The sequence below is a fragment of the Vulpes lagopus genome, chromosome 18 (assembly GCF_018345385.1).
Source record: "Vulpes lagopus strain Blue_001 chromosome 18, ASM1834538v1, whole genome shotgun sequence".
Lineage (NCBI taxonomy): Eukaryota > Metazoa > Chordata > Mammalia > Carnivora > Canidae > Vulpes > Vulpes lagopus.
In genome coordinates this window covers 45547319-45568547 of record NC_054841.1, presented here as the reverse complement: position 1 = coordinate 45568547, position 21229 = coordinate 45547319, and the positions used below count along the sequence as shown (strand labels likewise).

The window sequence follows — 21229 nt, the reverse complement described above, 5'->3', positions numbered from 1 at the left end:
GGTCTGAAAGCATGTTTTGCTAGGTTGACTTAAACTTGAAAACAAGTTGAATTAGGATGAATTAAATTAATTAAATTAGTTGGGATGGACTGAATGTTCAGAGACCAGTCTCTCAGGTGATTGATACACGTGATTTTGCAGAGACAAAGCCAAGGCAAGACTCGGGGTACTAATATCCTCACCAACTATAACCATCCTTCAGGTCCTGGGATGAAGAATAAGCTAAAGTTTCCTACAATTATTACACAAACTTCACAAAGGGACAAAACCATTAATCAATTTGCACAGGGTGAAACAGCAAATGAACTACTGAAGGAGTTACAGCATCTAGAATCTGTGACTTTGGAACAGCTAAGTCAACACTTAAAGCACAAAACCAGGCTTTCCTGCAGATTTATTTCAGGATCGATTGGGCAAGGAGTGCAAGAGCCGTGGCTGTCTTTGCATGAGGTGTTCCCAAGGTTCTACATAAATACACCAAATCAGAAAATTCGCAAAGTGGTACAAAGAACTTAAAAAGGTTTTTTTCCACTTTTGCCCACTTTCTTGGAAAATTTGTAATATCGGTGGTACAGAGAGAAAACAAAGTTTGATTAAAAATATAACAAAAGAGGGGCGCCTGGTTGGCTCAGTCAGTTAAGAGTCACCTTCGGCTCAAGTCATGATCTGACTCCTGGCTCAGCAGGGATCCTGCTTCTCCCTCTCCCTCTGCCCCTCCCCACTGCTCATGCCCTCTCTTTCTCTCTAATAAATAAAATCTTTAAATATATATATATATATATATATATATATAACAAAAGATGAGACTCGAATCTATAATTAATTTCATATGTTTGGAATGGCTTCCAATCAGAAACCTGCAATTAACACAAATGAACCAGAACTTCTTAACCACAACTGATTTACAACAGATTGGTAATTTGACCAACCAAAGTTTTAAATGCAGACAAATTAATAAACACCTTGATTTTCATTCTGAATACAGGCAGAATAAAATAAAGAGGTTTTTACATACTGTAATTCAAACAATATAAAGCTGACTCAATTTTTAAGCATGAGTTTGAGAACACAATTGGGCAACTGTATTTGAGAATAGCCACTAAGAGAGACAATTAATTAGTTGCACCTGGAAAAAAAATAAAACAGTCTCATAATGGCTCATCATATAAAACTACTTATAAGTAATTGTTTTTATGTTAAAATGTTTTCCCAAAGGCAATGATGAACAAAAATTTTTATCAAGTACTCCAAATGTCATGAATCATATTTTAGTGGTTCATAATTGTCTACAATAGCGACTTGGTCCCCTACCTAATAGAAAATCTTTCTTTCAAATGAAGGTCTTTGAACACTAAATCAATAATGATGATAGTAATGGTTTTGGTCTTTTTTTCTTCTAAGATGCTTCATTTTATGAGCAGGAATTTGGAAGTCTTCACATTATCTTTTAGAGTATACTATGGGGCAGGTGTCCTATATTACAGATGAGATTAAAGAGACAGATGTCCATTGCCATGGTTTGGTCAGGGGCACAAGCAGGACTTTGGCCACATCAAACATGGTTCTATTCAATGGGTTTTAAGGAGTTCATAACTTGTTAGAGGCTTCCTACTCTGCCTGGCTTAGACTTCAATGACACCAGAATCATTAGCAATCAAGGAACAGAAGCAGATCATTCTCTCTGAATGTGTTTCTGGAATGGTTTATCAAATTGACTAGTTTGGTCCAGGGCAGATCACCAAGCAGACAGGAATATCTCACTTAGAGGAGTACCCAGCAATAACTACTGGGTGTTGAGGGGTGCAGGGAGCTGGTTAGAGCAAGGACGGCAGGGTGGAGTCAGATGCCATGGTTAAAATCATTAAAAAGAACATGTATTAAAGACCTGACTACTTGTCTCTCACAGGTCCTATAAAGAGTTGGCACTTTTTCCAAGGTTAGATAGCGAAGCAGTGACAGTGTGCATTAAATAGTATCGCCAGTCACAGTACATGGGACAATTCTAATTGTAACAGAACATAACACTGACATTAGTAACCATTCTTGACTTCTTTATCTAGCTTTAAAAAATGATGATGGTAACCAAACAGTCTTGAAGCCTCCAGATATTAATTTTAAAATTTGTGTTGGTTATAAGAAGAATCATTTCTTAGGGAAGGCTGATTTATACACAACTATAGATCAATAGTCATATAAAATGCAACTTTTCATAATGAAAATCAATCCTCTATCATGCATGTTGAGAAACTATAACAAACGTTAGTCTAGTAGATGCAGATATTATATCTTCTCACCCACAATCAGTTTGGCAACCTAGGTTAAGAGAGTCCAACAATGAATCATTTAGTCTAACAAGTCAGTTTGTATGAGAATTATAAATGCGTATATGCTTCCTATGCCACATGCCACAACTGTGGTTTATGCCAAATAGTATATCAACAGATATAAAAAGCAGTGAGAAAGAAAAAGAGGGACAAAGAGCCTTACACCACATAAGCACCAATCAACCTATAGAGCTCAGGAAGATTCCTCCCAGGCAGTTTCTTCCACTACCTTGTAAAGGAGTATTTTAAGACTGCTGTTTTTTATTTCACATGATAAATACATGGAAGTGGATTTTCTTGCCTTTACTGCTTTAGGCTGAAAAGCTACTGACTAGGAAGGTCATTTCCAACATTTCCTATAGTTTGGGGATCACTAGTGGAGATACAGAAGGTAAATTAAATACACTCAGGACTTGTGAAGCTCATCGTGGTCTGTGAAATGGAAACATTCAATTGGCCAAGTTTTCTTGTGATAAGGCCCTTTTAGAGACCATTATCCTCCTTTCTCATGCCTTGATGGTATCCAATACATGCTAGACAGTCTGAATTCTGTTCTAAAGAAAGATGCGAACATAAAACAGCCTACTTGGTGCACTAAAGTTAGAGAAGGTGATGTTGGAGGTAAGATAAGCAGACCCCAAGAGCCCCTCCCAAGCTCTCAGCCACAGAAGGTCCTTGCAGAAAGGCTTTCACAGACACCCATCTGCTGACCAGGTCTGAGTAATAATCTGTTCTCTGCTAGTAAATGGTAGGACATATTTTTATAAGAGGAAACATAGTCAATCCTCAAAATACAAATCAAAGAACACTGGCAACATTTATGCCACATAAATTAGGCACCTACCAGATGAGAGTACTGGACAAACCATTACGCACATTACACATTTGTGATTCTATGAACTCAGTAAGTGGCCTAATGCCACAGAACTTCTGAGTCATGAAAAGAAACCCAGCTTGCCTAAAAGGTGGGTAGAGACTATGGAATGGATTTCTGAGCGACTTAGGAAAATATATGAGTTATATATAGTTCATATGTGCCAACTACCCTACATTTAATTAACTCCCTCTCTCTTGTCTTATCCCAGATTTGTGGCCATTTAAGGCACATCTTTGGAATAGTGGCTCTCAAACTTGAAGAAACAGAGTTCCCTTAAGGGTTTATTAAAATCCAGATGGCCACACCCTACCCCCAGATTCCTGATTCAGTAGGTCTGAGGTGGGGCCCCAAAACACGTATTTCTAACAAGTTCCCAGGTCTTGTTGAGGCTGCTGGTCCAGTGACCACACCTACAGACTGGAGGTCTGTATCACTAGCATGACCTTGGATACTGAGGAATGCATCTCTCTAGGCGATGGCTACCTTGGATCATATACTGGGTTGTTCTCAAAGTATGCTAATATGCCAGACAAAGGCTACCTGTACTCACACTCCACAAATAAGCCCTTAAAACACTGCTATGAGCAGGGAATTGAGTGGATATATCCAATTAACAGAAACAAATACTCTTACAAAAAAGTAAATGATACAGTTTGTAAAAAAGTTAAATTGACAACTGCAAGCATCTACCCCAGTGGTAACCATGTGAGCTAGCAGTCTGCAACTCTGTGATCCTTTACATTTGTAAGGATCTTGGAGCAAGAACAGTCATTCCACCTCAGCAGTGATTAATACCTGACTTGTTTTTCATCGCTGCTACCCTCAGGTAAGAGTCTCGGAAGCTGGTGAAGGACAGCTGCTCTGCAGGCTTCAAGGTCTTCTTTCAGAATGTCACTGCGATTATAGAGCCTATAAAATAAAACAGGTGCTGCATGAGATGTTTATTTAAGCACAGACAGCCCGCTTTTAGAATCTATGGCGGTTCTTCGTGGTTTATTGAAATATATCTGTAATATAATCTAGACATAAAAATGCAGCAACTAGACTGTCTCTCGACAAAAATGTAAAATGGGGCAGTTTGAAAAACTTGTTTGTGGGTATGTGGCAGTTTTAAATCCATCAGAGGAAGTAACTGTTAACCCTTTGGAGACTTCAATGTTGCTTAATCTACAGCTGTGCAATCTCATTCCACATTGCAGCTGACTGATAGGAATGCTAGATAATCTTAACAGCAGAAAAGGCTAATTTTATATTGTCAATCATAACAAAGTTAGAGCTCCACAACTTGTGGGAAATTTACTTAAATTGTCACTGCTAAGAAATTGCAAACTGCTGATTGAAGTATAGGTTACGTCCTCTATTTCCGAATGCAGAAAAATGACTATGATTTCTCCATTCAGATCCACTACAATAAAATTTTCTTTACTCTTAGTAAGAACAGGAAGGCGTGGGAAGGGGGCTTGAGCCTTCATTATCTACTTCCAGTCTACCAGGGGGACTGGCAGAGTTTGACAATTTGGCCACTGTTTCTAGTTAGGTCTGTCATTGCACCATTAGCCTCCAAAGAGATTGGCTAGTAACTTCCTTTTAAAAAGTGTCTATTTGATGGAAAGCATGATCCTGAAAAGCTATTGGATAGGATATAAAAAACAAAACGTATTTCTATTTCAAAGGAGATAATCACAGTTGAGAATGTTCGATATATACTCCAAATGAAAATGAAGCAACTCCTAAAGCAACACATTAGCAAAATATTACTAATTTGTAATTACTTCTATAGTCGGTTAAGTTACTGGATCCATTTGATAGCCATGTGCCTGACAGCACAAGGATAAAGGAGATGTGCTCTGTCCTATGGGAGGGTGAGAGACAACAGCAGGCAGAGTCCTCCCTCCTTCCTCTGCTCTCTCTACTCTGATGCAGGCTTTTACTCTGGGCAGGAAATAATAATGGACCCTCTGGATTTGGGACCTATTCCAGGCTCTGGGACACAATGTCAGTGCCCCAGCTCCTTGCCAAGTCCTGATCTCTTGTCTAGACTCAGTTTGGATTCTTAGTCCCTGTGGGCCAGATCCTGGGTTGAGACCTTCAGTCTGAAGCTCTGCTGCCAAAAAGCTTCCAGCCTCCTGGCCTATATCACTGACAGGACCTATGAATACTTTTTTGGGGGCAAAATCTAGATCCTAATTCTTCCTAAAAGGCTTTATCTTGCCACCACTCAATTCACATTATAACACCTGCTCTTTTTTTTTTTAAGATTTTATTTTTTAATTTACTCATGAGACACACACACACACACACACACACACAGAGGCAAAGGGAGAAACAGAGGGAAAAATAGGCTCCATGCAGGGAGCCTGATGTGGGACTCAATCCCAGGTCTCCAGGATCACGCCCTGGACCAAAGGTGGCGTTAAACTGCTGAGCCACCTGGGCTGCCCAACACCTGCTCTTAAGAAGGGGAAGGTAAGTCTGCCAGTGATGAGCCAATTTTAGAGATGTAAAGGGGAGCTCAGAATCAGTGGGCAGACAATCAGGAATGGTGAGGAGGACCCTCTACCAGTCAGTATTTAGACAGCTTCGGAGTGGCACAGCAAAGGTGACAGGAAATGCTAAGTGAGAGGGGTGGGAAATCAGCAAGTAGACAATTTTGGCCAGACAAGGGTTGGTGCAGGTGGTGACAGGATTAGTACAGGTAACTCCTGAAGAACACGGGGGTTATAGGCACCAACCCCCCTCAGCCCATACAGTCAAATATCCATACAAAAATTTTATTTATTTATTTTTAAAGATGTATTTGTTGGGGAGAGAGAGAGAGAGAGAGACAGAAAACGCACCAGTGGGAGGGGTGGAGGCAGGGAGAGAGAATCTCAGGCAGACTCCACACTGAGCATAGAGCCCCAAGCAGGGCTCGACCCTGAGACTATGACCTGAGCAGAAACCAAGAGTCAGATGCTTAACTGACTGAGCCACCTAGGTATCCCCATACATAATTTTTGACTGTCCTCAAACTTACTTTCTAATAGCCTACTGCTGACCTAAAGCCTTACTGATAATATAGTTTGTTAACACACATTTTGCATATGTGTAATCTATTGTATTCTTACAATAAAGTAAGCTAGAGAAAAGAACGTGACAGTAAGGAAATCATAAGGAAGGATGCCTGGGTGGCTCACTGGTTGAGCATCTGCCTTTGGCTCAGGTCGTGATCCCGAGGTCCTGGGATCAAGTCCTGCATCAAGCTTCCCATGGAGAGCCTGCTTCTCCATCTGCCTGTGTGTGCCTCTCTCTCTGTGTCTCTCATGAATAAATAAACAAATCTTAAAAAAAAAAAAAAAAAAAAGAAATTCATCAGGAAGAGAAAATACATTTACTATAGTGTATTTATTGACAAAAAGCCACATATAAGTGGACCCATGCAGTTCAAACCTGCTGTTCAAGGGGCAACTATAATGGGAAATAAAATTCAATATAAAACTCTGGTGAGAAAATAGCAATAAACCTTTCTGATTTCTGAGCTTTGGTTGGTTTCTTGAAAGCAGTTTTAGAGAGGGTCAGCCTGGTGGCCCTGCTGATGCTATTGATGAAGGGAGAAACCTTAAGGCCCCAAACCAGCCAGGAGATGGAGCTTGTGCTCCAGCTGGCAGGGGAAGAGACAGAAGTGTGAGAGCAGCAGTGGGGGTGGAGGTGGAGGTCGTGAGCGCCCATGGTGGGGGCTACGAGCTGGGGATCGAGCTGGGGATCGGAAGGCTTGGGGCCATGCTACCAGCCAAGGGCGCTACCAGCCAAGGGCGCTACCAGCCAAGGGCTCATCAGTCACGGCTCCCACTGTGGTGCCTCAGTGACGCTGATCTTCCAAGAGTTCAGGACAAGCCAGAGATTCACAAATTCAAAGTTTATGTTTATATGACATCTCCCAGATTTACAAATGTGATAATTAATTCAAAAGAAGGTTAAATACAGTGCTGGGCAGACAGCCTGTCTGCAAGTGTGGAATCTCCAGCTTAGAACGCCTTTAGTCTGACTTCCAGAACAAGGACCATGGCCTGACGTTTGTGCACCTTCTCTAAAATGCCAGTATAGTAGTAGAAGTTAGCAGATACTCTGGGATGCTGGTATACCAAGGCAGGGTGTGTATGGGGTGTTGCAGTGGGAACAGCTTCCCTCCAGGGAGGAGTATTTTATATTTGCCATTCTTAGGAATGGTGGTAAGAGAAAGCAGTTTTTTGTTATTGTTTATAAATTTTCTACAGACAAGGCACCCCTTGCTGTCTCCAACTGCAGCTCCCCCATCCTCCTGCAAGGTGAGCCAGTGTTTCAGGGTATCGGATCGTCCAGTCACATGACCCTTGCTCATCTCCCAGCAGCTCAATCCAAATGTCAGGTTCCCTTAGACTAGCTCATCTCACACTTGTCTAGGCACTTCTCTGAGTAGCTCGGTTCAGGGCTCTTTCTTATCCCTGACTTCCTTTAGCACTCACTGTATAGACAGCATCCTTCATCGTATGGAACTGACCTCTAGTTATGTCATGTCTGCTTAGCCTGCTCTACAAAACCAAAAGCTTGTTGGAATCAGCAGCTGGACTTGAGAATTTTTATCTTACTTTAAGTTTCACGTAGCATTCAGCACAACACTGAAGACATCCTTAACAACACTATGTGCTGAATGACAGGCCAAGATTTAAATTCAGATTAGAGAAAGTCATGTCCCATCTATTTCTACAGTATGTTTTTACATGGTTGTTGTTAGACCAGCCCAGGTAGGGCCGAGCAACAAGTGATTAGTCAGAGGGCCATAAGGATTCTTCTGCACAGAGAGCTTAGGTCTACTTTCGATAAACTCAGGAGCTTCTCTGGCTAAATGAAGAGTTAGTCTGTGCTGAGCATTTCTAATAGCTTTACCTGGCCTTAACAAAATATCCATCAGCCCTTTGCTACAAATGACTCTATTTAAGAATTCAAAGCAATGGAGCTAAAGATTAAAGACTATATGTTATGGAAAGACTGACTATGTTGGAATTTAAGATCTTAACTTCTTTTATGTCTTTCATTTGCATTCCAACCAAAATAATCCTCACTGGAGGGATCTCAGTCTGATGAGGCCAGGTCCAGTCTTTCCACAGGAATGTGTGGACTGGCCTGGCATCAACACACGGCACTAGTCCATTCTCTTAAGTCCAGCAAGTGGACAAACCTGCTGGTTGATAAAGAATCATTAGAAACACAGATGGAACTTTAAAGAAGTGTATTTATTTTTTTTTAATTTTTTAAATTTATTTATGATAGTCACAGAGAGAGAGAGAGAGGCAGAGATACAGGCAGAGGGAGAAGCAGGCTCCATGCACCGGGAGCCTGACGTGGGATTCGATCCCGGGTCTCCAGGATCGCGCCCTGGGCCAAAGGCAGGCGCCAAACCGCTGCGCCACCCAGGGATCCCTAAAGAAGTGTATTTAATTTTACCCAACAGGGTTATAGCATACGATACATAGAATTTGAGCAGGCCAAATTTAAAGTAATTGCTTCTTAGCTTCACTTTCATTTTTTAGTCATGTAGAATTTTGGAAATGATTTGAAAGAAAACAACCCTTTCCAGGTGAATGGGAACACTCAAATTAATATACAGTTTTTCTGAAAAAAAATGAGGAAAAGAGAAAAGGTGCTGTGGTTTTTCTTTCAGGATTGCAAACTGAGAATTACTTTTTGGCAAAACAAAAACCTAAACAAAATTTTTTTTTAAAATCCTGTCTGAGGGATATAGAAAGTCCCATTCCTGTGGGTGTTAGCTTTTTTGGGGACAGAATTTAAGTGTTGCAGCTGCAGCACTACAGGCTCAACTTTCAGGTTTTATTTCAGGTAGGGAACAATAGTCTCAAGTATGGTAATCACACACACAAAAAAGTATGGTAATCACTGACTGTAAATGGCAATGAGTTGGCTTGCAACATTTATATAATCTAACGTTACTTTTAAAAAGTTTTAAAAAAGAGAAGGACAAACAGTGTATGTTCTCATTCATTTGGGGAATATGAATAATAGTGAAAGGGAATATAAAGGAAGGGAAAAGAAATGTTGGGAAATATCAGGAAGGGAGACAGAACACAAAGACTCCTAACTCGGGGAAACGAACTAGGGGTGGTGGAAGGGGAGGAGGGCGGGTGTTGGAGGGGAATGGGTGACGGGCACTGAGGTGGACACTTGACGGGATGAGCACTGGGTGTTTTTCTGTATGTTGGTAAATTAAACACCAATAAAAGTTAATTAAAAAAAAAGTTTTAAAAAATAAAATAAAAAATAAAAAAGTTTTATGATATATATGTACCGTGTTTTTAATGCAACTAAAGGATCATAAAGCACCCAAGCGGGTCACTTCCAGAACAAAATTTTAGGGGAAGGAGATCTGTATTTCAAAATGAGCAACAATGAAAAGGCATCATTCGAAGAGGTGGTCCAAAGGTTAGGGGCATGTCATTTAGGAATAACCCATACACAGAAAGGTGGGAAAAAGGCAACTCAACCGACTTTTGTTTCCAATTCCCAGAGCCTACAGCAACACTGGCCAGGGTATCTCAGCTTCTTCCTCCTCACTGGTCTGACCCACCTTCCTTCCTAAAGGCAACAAGGCTTTGATCTTTAAAGAAAGGCTAAGAACACGTGGTCTGGATAGAAAAGATTACTTTTTATAAACATCGTTTTATCCAGTTAGGGTTCTGATTTTTTACACTTTATTCCCATGGGCATTTGCTGATTACAACGAATGTTTCAAATCCTAAGGACCTTAAGGATTCTTAAGTTTGAACAGAACTAACAGAGTGTGCATTCATGTACCAAACACTCAGACCACAACTGCTACAAAATATAACTAACGAATCAAAGCCGACCATTGTCAGTCAAAACCCAACCTGGGACGCTAATTCAATTTGTGTAGCTTACTGGTCACCCTGAAGCAATTTAGCACCTTCACCAATAAGAGAAAACCTCCAGTGACCTCCCACCCATAGGTACACAAATACAACAGAGAACCAGAGAGGTCTCTAGAATCTCTACCTCCATAAAGATGCAAATTAAGATTTAAACAGTGTAACAATTGGCCAGAGCTAATCCTTTTACAGAGGTGTAAATGGCTATTGAGAACCGAATTCCCCGGCTGCTAGCTTTTGTTAAGTAGCATTACAGACAAATTTCAACCAAGAGCAATGCCAAGTCACCAACTCCAAAGACTACAGATAAGAGTTTCATAAAGCCAGTGCAATTTGTTTGCTTTGATATCAAATATCCTGACCATAAATCCAAATGTGTAAATATAAACTGCATCAAGAATTAGTACCCTGGGAAAATAAACTGGAAGCAACTATCTCAAGCCTGACACCTGATGGCTGGAACAGCTGTATGTGCGGCCACAGTGAAGTCTGTATACGGGGTTTTGTTGGCCACACAAAACAGTTGTAGAAAGGACAAACACATACATAGTTAAACAGTATTTTTCTTTTAACGGGCTGCCTTACAAAACCTATGTTTTGGTGGCTACCTCGGGGAGGGGGCGGTGGTGGGGGTGGGGAGCATTGTACAGCACCCTGGGTGGTCCCTTCCAGGGGGCCACTTGAAGGGAGCACAATGCCAAAAAGGAGGGAAGGGGGAAGGAGGGGACAGTGACACAAAGGCCAACAGAGTGGGGCAGTCCGCTGCAGGCTGAGGACCAGGGGTCAGCAAACAACGCTCCTTCTCTTTACCCAGGAAACAAGGGCTCCTTCTCTTTACCTGGAAACAGTGTGATTAAGCTGACAGCTTGAATTATGGGCTACATTTTGTAGGGTACTGTCCGTCTGTGTTAAGGTCCTCTGTATTGTAGCAGAGGCGCACAAGCAAAACCCTTGCCTTTTCCCCCACTTTGGCCTCAAAACAGACCTCATCATTCTATTCCACTTTAATTCGCAGAACTACTCCCTCTCTCATGCCACCACCCCCCCCCCCCCAAGTTCCTTAATGAGGCACTGGACAGCCTGAGAGAATTTGTAATGGGTGTTTTTTCTGCCCTTAAAGAGAGATAAGCAGCCTGAACTTAGGAGGAGTTTTAAGTAGCCCAGAATCAGTACTTATGGCTGCAGATATCCTCTGTGAAATGCATAAGTGTTCCAGTCCATTTTCTCCTTGCTAATCTATGGATCCCAAACTTAACACTCTGGTTGATAAAAATCCTTACCAGACTCGCAACATTTACTCTTGCTCCTAAGGTGTCTTTTAAATCACCAATGACAGGGCAGCCCGGGTGGCTCAGTGGTTTGGTGTTGCCTTGGGCCCAGGGCCTGATCCTGGAGACCCGGGATCGAGTCCCACGTCGGGCTCCTTGCATGGAGCCTGCTTCTTCCTCTGCCTGTGTCTCTGCCTCTCTCTCTCTCTCTCTCTCTCCTCTCTGTCTATTCTCATGAATAAATAAAAATCTTAAAAAAAAAAAATCACCAATGACATGTCACCAGAAGGGTGCTGTCATTTGGGTCCTGAGTCCACACAGTGGATTTATGGAACTGGTTCCCTAAAGCTACCTGGCTTTGAATATCTGCTGCAGAAAAGATCATGGAGGCTAAATCTTATTATCATGCAACTTTATGCCTTTTCAAAAATGGAATACACGGGGTACCTGGGTGGCTCGGTCGGTTAATGTCTGTCTTTGGCTCATGTCATGATCCCAGGGTCCTGGGATCAAGCCCCACATCAGGTTCCCTGGTTAGTGGGGAGCCTGCTTCTCCCTCCCTCTGCTGCTCTCTTCCCACTTGTGCTTTCTTGTGTGCTCTCTCTCAAATAAATAAATAAATAAAATAAATAAATAAATAAAATCTTTAGAAAAAAGTGGAATACAATCAGGCCCTGCATTTTGGAAAAGTTTGAAAAATACTATGAACACAATAAACATTTGCTTATTATGCATCATCATAATCGGTTCTATAATTTTTTTTTTGAAATTTTTTTTTTAATTTTTTATTTATTTATGATAGTCACAGAGAGAGAGAGAGGCAGAGACACAGGCGGAGGGAGAAGCAGGCTCCATGCACCGGGAGCCTGATGTGGGATTCGATCCCGGGTCTCCAGGATCGTGCCCTGGGCCAAAGGCAGGCGCCAAACCGCTGCGCCACCCAGGGATCCCGTAATTTTTTTTAAATTTTTTTATTTATTTATGATAGTCACAGAGAGAGAGAGAGAGAGAGAGGCAGAGACATAGGCAGAGGGAGAAGCAGGCTCCATGCACCGGGAGCGCGACGTGGGTGGGATTCGATCCCGGGTCTCCAGGATCACGCCCTGGGCCAAAGGCAGGCGCTAAACCGCTGCGCCACCCAGGGATCCCTAATCGGTTCTATAATTAAACTCAAAGGGGTGCTTTTTGGTAAAAGGGCATCTGATATTGTCAGGGCAGAACCCTCTTCATTGGGGCTTAATGACTGATAGAGGACCATAAAACCAAGCATCAGACTTTTGCTGAGCTGTTACATGTCTGCCTGTCTTGGTATATGTGTGTGCATCTGTGTATAAGAAGGGAGGTAAGGGGGATCCCTGGGTGGCGCAGCGGTTTAGCGCCTGCCTTTGGCCCAGGGCGCGATCCTGGAGACCCGGGATCGAATCCCACGTCGGGCTCCCGGTGCATGGAGCCTGCTTCTCCCTCTGCCTGTGTCTCTGCCTCTCTCTCTCTCTCTCTCTCTCTCTCTCTCTCTGTGTGACTAACATAAATAAATAAATAAATTAATTAATTAATTAATTAAAAGAAGGGAGGAAAGGAGCCTTAGATTGGGCTGGCAAGGGTTATAGCATGTAAGGGGATCCAGGGTGAAGGGAAATCAGAGGGCACCATGGGGTGGTTAAATGGGCTTATGGAGGACTCTTGCCACGTTCAAACCCTGTAATAAATTAATATTCCACCTCCGTGGCATAGTTAAGTCTCCTTGGAGGCCAATAAGTGACGAATGGGAATGGGGTCCTGTGCAGTCACCCCTACTGAGGGGGAGCTCAGAGAAGCAGGCCAGTTCCCTCTCTGGATTCTGATTCCAAGTTCTGGGCCCACCTCCACAATGACTGACATGGGAGTGGCAGCTCCCCAGGGAGGGCACCTGCCACCAAAGATCCACTAAGGACTTGGCTATTAACACTTCTACTGTGATTAACACTTCTACTGTGCAAGGATGGTGAAAGTTAAATGGAGGAGTCCTGAAAAGACTGTGCTGGCGTGCTGCTGGCCCTTCACAGGGTCACTACTGTAGCACAATGAAGAAGCTGAATCAATTTACTAGTCAAATGTGCATTCACAAGAAGCTGCTCAGAGGAAGCCAAAGACCAAAAGACGAAGTGAGAAACAAGAATGTGGAAGATGCTGACTCATCCTTATGAATGAATAAATGGGTTAACAGTGGAGGAGAGGCAGGATGCATGCAAGAAAACAGGGAAAGTGAGCTGGCCTTCCTGGGTAGAGCCTGGCAACCAGGTGAAAAGGCCTGTCTCCTCTGTGTCAGAGTTCAGGGGGGTCAGGCAAGCACATCCCTGATTCCTGCTAAGTGCACTTTTCAAAAACAGTAGGAATCAATTCCAAACGTGCTTATGATTACAGATGTAATAATGTTCCAAACCTACTGTGTCCAGAGCATGTCCTTTTAATACATAACACAGCTGATCAGTAAGGATCATCAGTCACATGATTCCATCCCGGAAATTCTTTCAGGGATTCAATTGCCCTGGAAAGTAGTGCTTTCCAGTGTTTAAGGTGATAGAACACCAGAATTCACAGAACTTTTTTTTTTTTGCAAAACAGCACGAAATACAGATGTATTTCATCACATATGTTATGTATTCATATACACGTATGAATAATGTGTATGCGATATCAAAATCAAACCATGAGCACATAGACCCATGATTAAAAATACAATCTGTCAAAGCTAACAAGATCAGCTGTTCCCACATGGTTCATTATTATTCATCTGCTACTCACATGCCTGCATTTTATCTTCAAGCAGGCAGGCAGTAGCTGGTACCAAAGTTTTAGTGAAATGATTTTGAGGAAGTTCCCAAAATTACAAAGATTCATTCTCCTACCAACTTGGAAAAGATCATTTTATTCAACTGCAGAATAATTCTACTGAAATATATCTGAGAGTCACTGCAATAAAAAAACCAAACAGAATTGTTTTAAGCAGATTAAAACACACACCCTGTCCATCAAAAGGACAAATTAAAATAAATTTACACTGAAAAAGGAAAATAAAAAAAAAAAGTTTGACAACTAGTTGAAAGCCACAAAAGACAAGAGGATTCAGAACTGCTCCTTGCATCTCTCCTGTAGGGTTAAGGCAATAGTGTCAGTTTCCCAACTAGGGCTCAAAATGGTGAGATCAAGTATAAGAGTACAAGCAAACATATCAAAGTCTCACTTTTTGCTTAACTTTTTGTTTTTTTCCTTGTCTCATCTACTTGTCCGCATACACTCCTTAACAAAAGCCATCACTGAAGGGAAGCTGTCCCACTCAGCTATCAGGCTCAATATTCTTTTTTAAATCCTACCTTAAACTGCATTTGGTTTTTCCAGAAGCCCATAAAAAATATAAGTTAAAGAGAATAAAAGGAAAGATGAGCCATAAGACACTGAAGGAGGAGGAATAAAATAGGCAACCAAATGCAGAAATGAAGTCAGGGATGGAGAGAAGGAAAGTGTGAAGATTTGCCACCCAACAGCCTGCCTGTAACACTGCCATTTTGCTCTAATGAACAACCACTCCCCCATCCTAGCCCACCCACTTGGATGGGGCTCAGGGTGAAGCATGGGGTCCAGGTGCAAGCCAGTGGTGCTCTCCCCTTGCTACAGTGACTGTGGAGGGGGGAAGGGCCAATGACGAGATCAGAGCCAATGAAAGACTCTGCTCAGCATGCCAGGACAAAGGCCACCAGGATGCTGGGCCTGAAAACTGAGCCAATCCAGGAGAAATTGAACCAAGAAAAGGAGAGGAGTGGCATCATCTGTGCCCTGGTGAAACCAGCCTGCAGACCATCTACCACTGGACTTCTTGCTGTACAACAGTAGAGTTCTCTTTGACTTAAGAGTTTAACATAGGGTAAATACAACAGAAAGAGTCCTAATGGACACAAAGAGTAATAAATAAAGTTTAAAAGAGGCAAGGAAAAAATATTCAGTAATTTCTTGCTTCTGCGTCAGTTTTATTTTTTTAAAGATTATATTTGGGGTGAAGGGCAGAGGGGAAGAAAGAGGAAGAGGGAAAGAATCCCAAGTAGTCTGTGCTGAGTGCAGGGCTCCATCTCAGGACCCTGAGATCAAGATCTAGGCCGAAACCAAGGGTCGGTTGCTTAACCAACTGCACCACCCATGCGCCCCTGCATCAGTTTTATATTTATTACAAGCATGCTAAGCATTTGATTATAAAATATAAAATATCTTCTATGGCATGAAGGATATTTAATATATATGTCCAAAAAGTGGTCATCAAAAGCATCCCCACTATAGGAAGATTTCTAAGGCCACCAGTGAAAGCTCTAAAACCAGCCATACAACCAAACGTGCCCTCGCCTCCACAGGGCAAACACCACAGAGCTGCAAGACATGTCTTTGTTCTGGAATTTGGAAGATTTTGAAAAAACCAGCTTCACTGTGATATAATTCACATACCATAAAACTCAAATATTTAAAGTATTTACTAATGGCTTTTACTAATATACTCATAGAATTGTGTAACTTCACACAATCTAATTTTAGAATTTTTCCAAAAGATAATTTTGGGGCTTGTCTTCAGTTTAATTATTTTACTAATTATAAAATACTCATTATAAAAAATTTGAGTTCTGTCTCTTGGACACAGCTCCTTTGCCTATTTCCTGCATCCACAAACTTATTTTTACCAAGTGTAGCAACACTGTGGTTGCCTATTCAATGTCCAGATCCTTTCTTTCCTTTTACAGAAAGACAATTTTGTTCAGGAATCAACCTCCCCCTCAAGTAACCCTCATTCAGAAGTAAATCACAATTATTCTAAGCCAAGGGTGACGGAATCCAGCCACAGCCTGCTTTTGTACAACTCTTGAGCTAAGATTTAAAAAGAGGGAGGGTGAGGGAAAGAAGAAGGGGATGGGAAGAGGAGAAGCAAAGCCTGAAATATTATCTGGCCCCTTACAGTAAAGGTTTCCCCCCATCTCAGCTCATTATAATAATCCTTACTAATGACTGGTTTAGGAATGGGCATATAATGAATTTTAGTCAATGAGATGTTAGAGGAAGTCTATTTACTGAAGGGTTTCCTTGCTCCTAATAAAGAGACTCGAGAAGAGTGAATGTCTTTCTATCTTTGCTATCTATCTTTGTGGTGTTGAGATGAGGTTCTTCGTTATTTGTATTCATCAGCTTGGGCTTCTACAACAAAATACCACAGACTAGGTGGCTTAAATAACTTATTCTTCACAACTCTGGAGGGTAGGAAGTCCAAGATCAAGATATTGTTTGACTTGGTTCCTGGTGAGGATCCTCTTGGTGGCTTGTAGAGAAGCCTTCCTACTGTGTCCTCACATGGTAGAGACAGAAAGGAAGTTCTCTCATGTCACTTCTTATAAGGGCACTACTCCCATCATGAGGACCCTACCCTCATGACTCCATCTAACTCTAACACCTCCTAAAGATCCTGTCTCTAAATATCATCAAATTGGGGGTGAGGGCTTTGGCATGACTTTTGAGGGGACACAATTCAGTCCATAATAGCACTGCTGCAGCCAACTTGCTCCTGACCTTAGGATGAGGCCAGCACTGGGGGTGACAGGGCAAGGAAATGGAAAGGACCTCAGTCTCTGAGGTCTAGTTTTGCTACATTCCTAGCAGGATTTGGCCTGACTGTTATTCCCTCCCTGGAACAGGTATAGGTCTGCTACATTCTCTCACTAGCCTCCCTCATCTGTCTTTCTCTCCTCCCCTTCTCTCCTTCCCTTCTCTCCTCTTCCCCCCCACCCTCCATCTTTTGTTTGGCTCCCAGAGAGCTGCGGCATGGTATCTTACCACTCCATTTGTTGTAATTTACTGATATATCAAATGGTAAAAAGAAAATAGTACCAGCATGGTCTTTTAAAAAAACTTCTCAGAATTCCCTTTATAAAATGAAAGAGAATGATTAGGAGAGCAAAAACCAAACACTCACAGGAAATATCTATTATAAAATTAGATGACAAAATATGAGGGAGTGTGACTAACTCCTGATAGCAATCCAAACCATGACATCTGCGACTGCAGAAGCAAGTGGGGGGACAGTGAAGGGACACAAGATGTTCCCTAGAACATAAGAACCTCCACATCGGCAGGTGGTTCTCTCACTGGAAGGACAGCAGCCCATCTGAAAGGGGGTCTGCAGGTCCATTTCAAGGATGAGAACACAAAGGCTGCCGTGGGGGCAGGATCAGCAGCAGCAGTGCAGGCCCTGTGACTCTAGGACCTTACTAGTCTAAGTGCCCTCTCAGCGGAGTTCAGCCCTGAGAAGAAAATGCTGGAAGCAAGTCCTAAATTGAGCTGAACTGAGACAATAAGAAAGAATGAATCTTTCCACTTAAAGTGGAATAGGGGAAAGAGGCAAGAGATCCAAGAAAGTAAGAAGCCACACTTAGAAACATTATGGGAGAACCACAGAAGAGGGAGCTCTGGAGCCATAAAAGTAGGAAAGCCGGCCTGGCTCACCTGCCCTTCCAGAGTGTAGGAGATGGCGTCTCGTGGAACGCAGTCCCTGCAGAGATTCTGGGTCCCCTTATCAGTAAAATGCAGGTAATGGCACCTCTACTGTATAGGACTGCTGTCATGAATGACATAATGTCTATATAGAGGCTGGCATGGCACTCAAACATAATAGAAATTATCACTATTATTATAAATATTAGCATATCAAATTCGTAGAACAACCTTAAGCCACACTCTAACAAAATATAAAGGATTTCAGGGAGGCCAGGTGAAGTGTAATAAAACACCACTGTCCCACTCCAAGGGACACCTCCCAAGTTGTTGTCCCCTGGACTCACTGCCTCTCCCCACATCTGTACTGGAAATCAAACTACCCGGTTCTGCCTTGAGCCTTTCCCTTCCTGGGCTGGAGGCTGACCCTGTTCTAGCTGCTCACATGTGCTTGCTTCAGAGAGATTCCCACAGCTGATTAGTCTGTGATTTTCCTTTATGATAACTTTTCAGCCGTGATTACAGGAAAACCTCAGAGATATTGTGGGTTCGGTACTGGGCCATCATAACAAAGGGACTATTGCAATAAAGCAAATAACAGGATAAAGTGAGTCAAATGAATATTCTCATTTTCCAGTACGTATAAAAGTTATTTTTATACTATACTGTAGTCTATTAAGTGTGCAATAGCATTATGTCTAAAAAGGCAATGTAAATAACTTAATTAAAAAATATGGCTAAAAACTGCTAACCAACATTGGAGCTTTCAGTGAATCATAATCTTTATGCTGGCGGACGGTCTCACCTTTATGTTGATGGCTGCTGACTGACTGGGGTGGTGGCTGCTGAAGGCTGGGGTGGCTGTGGCAATTTCTTAAAATAAAACAATGAAGTTTGATGTGTTAATTGACTCTCCTTTCATGAAAAATTTCTCTGTAGTAGGCAATGCTATTTGATAGCATTTCACCCACAGGAGAACCTATCTCATATCTGGAGTCAATCTTCTCAAGCCTGTCACTGCTTTATCAACTAAGTTTATGTACTATTCCAAATCCTCTGTTGTCATTTCAGCAACCTTCACAGCATCTTCACCAGGGGCAGATTCCATCTCAAGAAACTACTCTTGCTCATCTATAAGAAGCAACTTCTCATCCGTTCAAGTTTTCTCATGAGATGGCAGCAAGTCAGCCCCATCTCCAGGCCCCACTTCTAATTCTAGTTCTCTTGCTGTTTCCACCACATCTGTAGGTACTTCCCACTGCAGTCTTAATCTTTCAATTTGTAAAAAATGCAGAAGTGCAATAAAGTGAAGCACAATAAAATGAGGTATACCCATATCTTTTTTCTGGAAAGTATCCCATTTTTTAGAAAAACTTCTGGTCGTACCCATTTGGATGATGATTTCCTTGTTGAACTCCCAGAATTCTGGGGCTCTGCAGTAACCTTATATACTGATGTTAAGTACAAACTATACTTACAGTGAGTGCATCATATCCCACACTTTTTTTTTTTTAATCCAACACTTTTCAATGAAAAATGTTAAGTAAAACAAAATGTCCCCTTTGTCATGATTCTGACTCTTTGATGCTAGGAAATGAATTTATCAAATTGCCAAGAATCAGAAGTAAGAAAGACAGAAGACAAGTTCGTTTCTAACTTAAAACAAAAACAAAACAAAACAAAAAATTAATTAATTTTAAAAAAAGAAAAACAAGTTGGCCATTTGTTTCATCTCATGATGTCCCTGCATCTTGACTTCTAGAACCACCATGTCACATTGCCTTTAACTAATTAAGTATCAAATGCCAACATGTGGCAGCCACTGTATGAGATGCTGGAGCTGAAGAACACTAATCTGATAAAGGTGGTGAGAACTAGAAGTCAAGTTCAGTTAGTCAATTGTAATACCAGCCAAAAGGAGATCCAAGATCATAACCACAAGAGGTCATGGCTCTGTCATGCCTTCTGTGATTTCAAACATGTCTACAGCAGGCAGAGAGCAAGAGAAAACTCTAAACCAAATAAGTGCATTCCTGATTTATTTCTTGTGATCATCTGTAGTTAAAGAAAGGGGACTAGAGAGAGCATTTGCCTGACAGGAGAAATAAAAGTAAAGAAACAGGTTCATATTCTGGATGATTTTTTTTGTAAATGGGTATAAAACAGAACAACATTCTGAAATAGCATATTCTACACGTGAAAAGACAGTCATGAATTTAGAAGCCTCTCTAGTAACCGCATACAGGAAAACAAGAAAGTACTGTGTGCATTCTAAAAAGACAAATTGTTAGAAGACTTGAGAGGACTCATACAGGGAAGAAAGATAAAATGGAAGGGAAGAAAACCTTCCAAGTAACAGATTTAAAGGGGAAAAGGCAAACCAAATTAGGAAGGCCTTGACCAAAACTATGCATTTTATAATTAAAAGGGACCCAATGATGGGGTGCCTGGGTGGCTCAGTTGGGTTAAGTGTCTGCCTTCAGTTCAGATCGAGCTCTGCATCGAGCTCCCTACTCAGCAAGGGGCCTGCTTCTCCCCTTGTCTTTCCCACTCCCCCTGCTTGTGTTTTCTCTCTCTCACTGTCAAATAAATAAATATCTTAAAAAGAAAAAAACCAAAAGGGGCCCAGTGATATCTGGTTTCCTTGGTCTTCAGAAAGGAAGCAGCAGTCAGTCAAAGTGATGATGAAGGAGAAGGGAGAGGGCACACAGGGCAAGCTTCCAGTGCTGATACCACTTCTTGATAGAACAGGGCTATTAGGGATGTCCACTCTGTGATAATTAATCAAACAGTGTATCATGATGATTTGTTCCTGCGTTATGCTATACTTCAATCATAAAATTTATTATTTTTAAAAAATTTTTATTTATGATAGTCACAGAGAGAGAGAGAGAGAGAGAGAGAGGCAGAGACATAGGCAGAGGGAGAAGCAGGCTCCATGCACCGGGAGCCCGATGTGGGATTCGATCCCGGGTCTCCAGGATCGCGCCCTGGGCCAAAGGTAGGCGCTAAACCACTGCGCCACCCAGGGATCCCTAAAATTTATTTTTAAAAGTGCATATGACAAGGATTTCAGCTTCTCCTAATGGCATCCTAGGTAATGAACGTGAAGCCTTGCACTAAGAACAAAAACATATTTGAAAAATCTCTTTGATAGCATTAGAGAGGTAATGAAGAATTACAAGATCAAAATATAGAAAAAGGAAATTCAAAGAAATGAACCTAATATGTGGGGCCACTTTTCTTTGAAGAGCATGTGCCAATTCCAGAAGAGGGGGCTGAGAGCCTGAGAAGCTAAGCAGAGCTCAGACAACTTCACAGAGTTAGGAGAATAAAAACTGATGTTCA

At 41.8% G+C, this 21229-nt stretch overlaps 1 protein-coding gene across 2 annotated transcripts in view; it reads right to left on the bottom strand.

The window, feature by feature from the left end:
* The window catches only part of KIZ (kizuna centrosomal protein), a 135616-nt gene that overhangs the window by 48117 nt on the left and 66270 nt on the right, over nucleotides 1–21229 (bottom strand). For both annotated transcript variants that reach the window (XM_041732552.1, XM_041732551.1), the window contains one exon: nucleotides 3997–4110. In XM_041732552.1, coding sequence (XP_041588486.1) covers nucleotides 3997–4110 — 114 coding nt within the window. The remainder of the gene's footprint in view (nucleotides 1–3996; nucleotides 4111–21229) is intronic.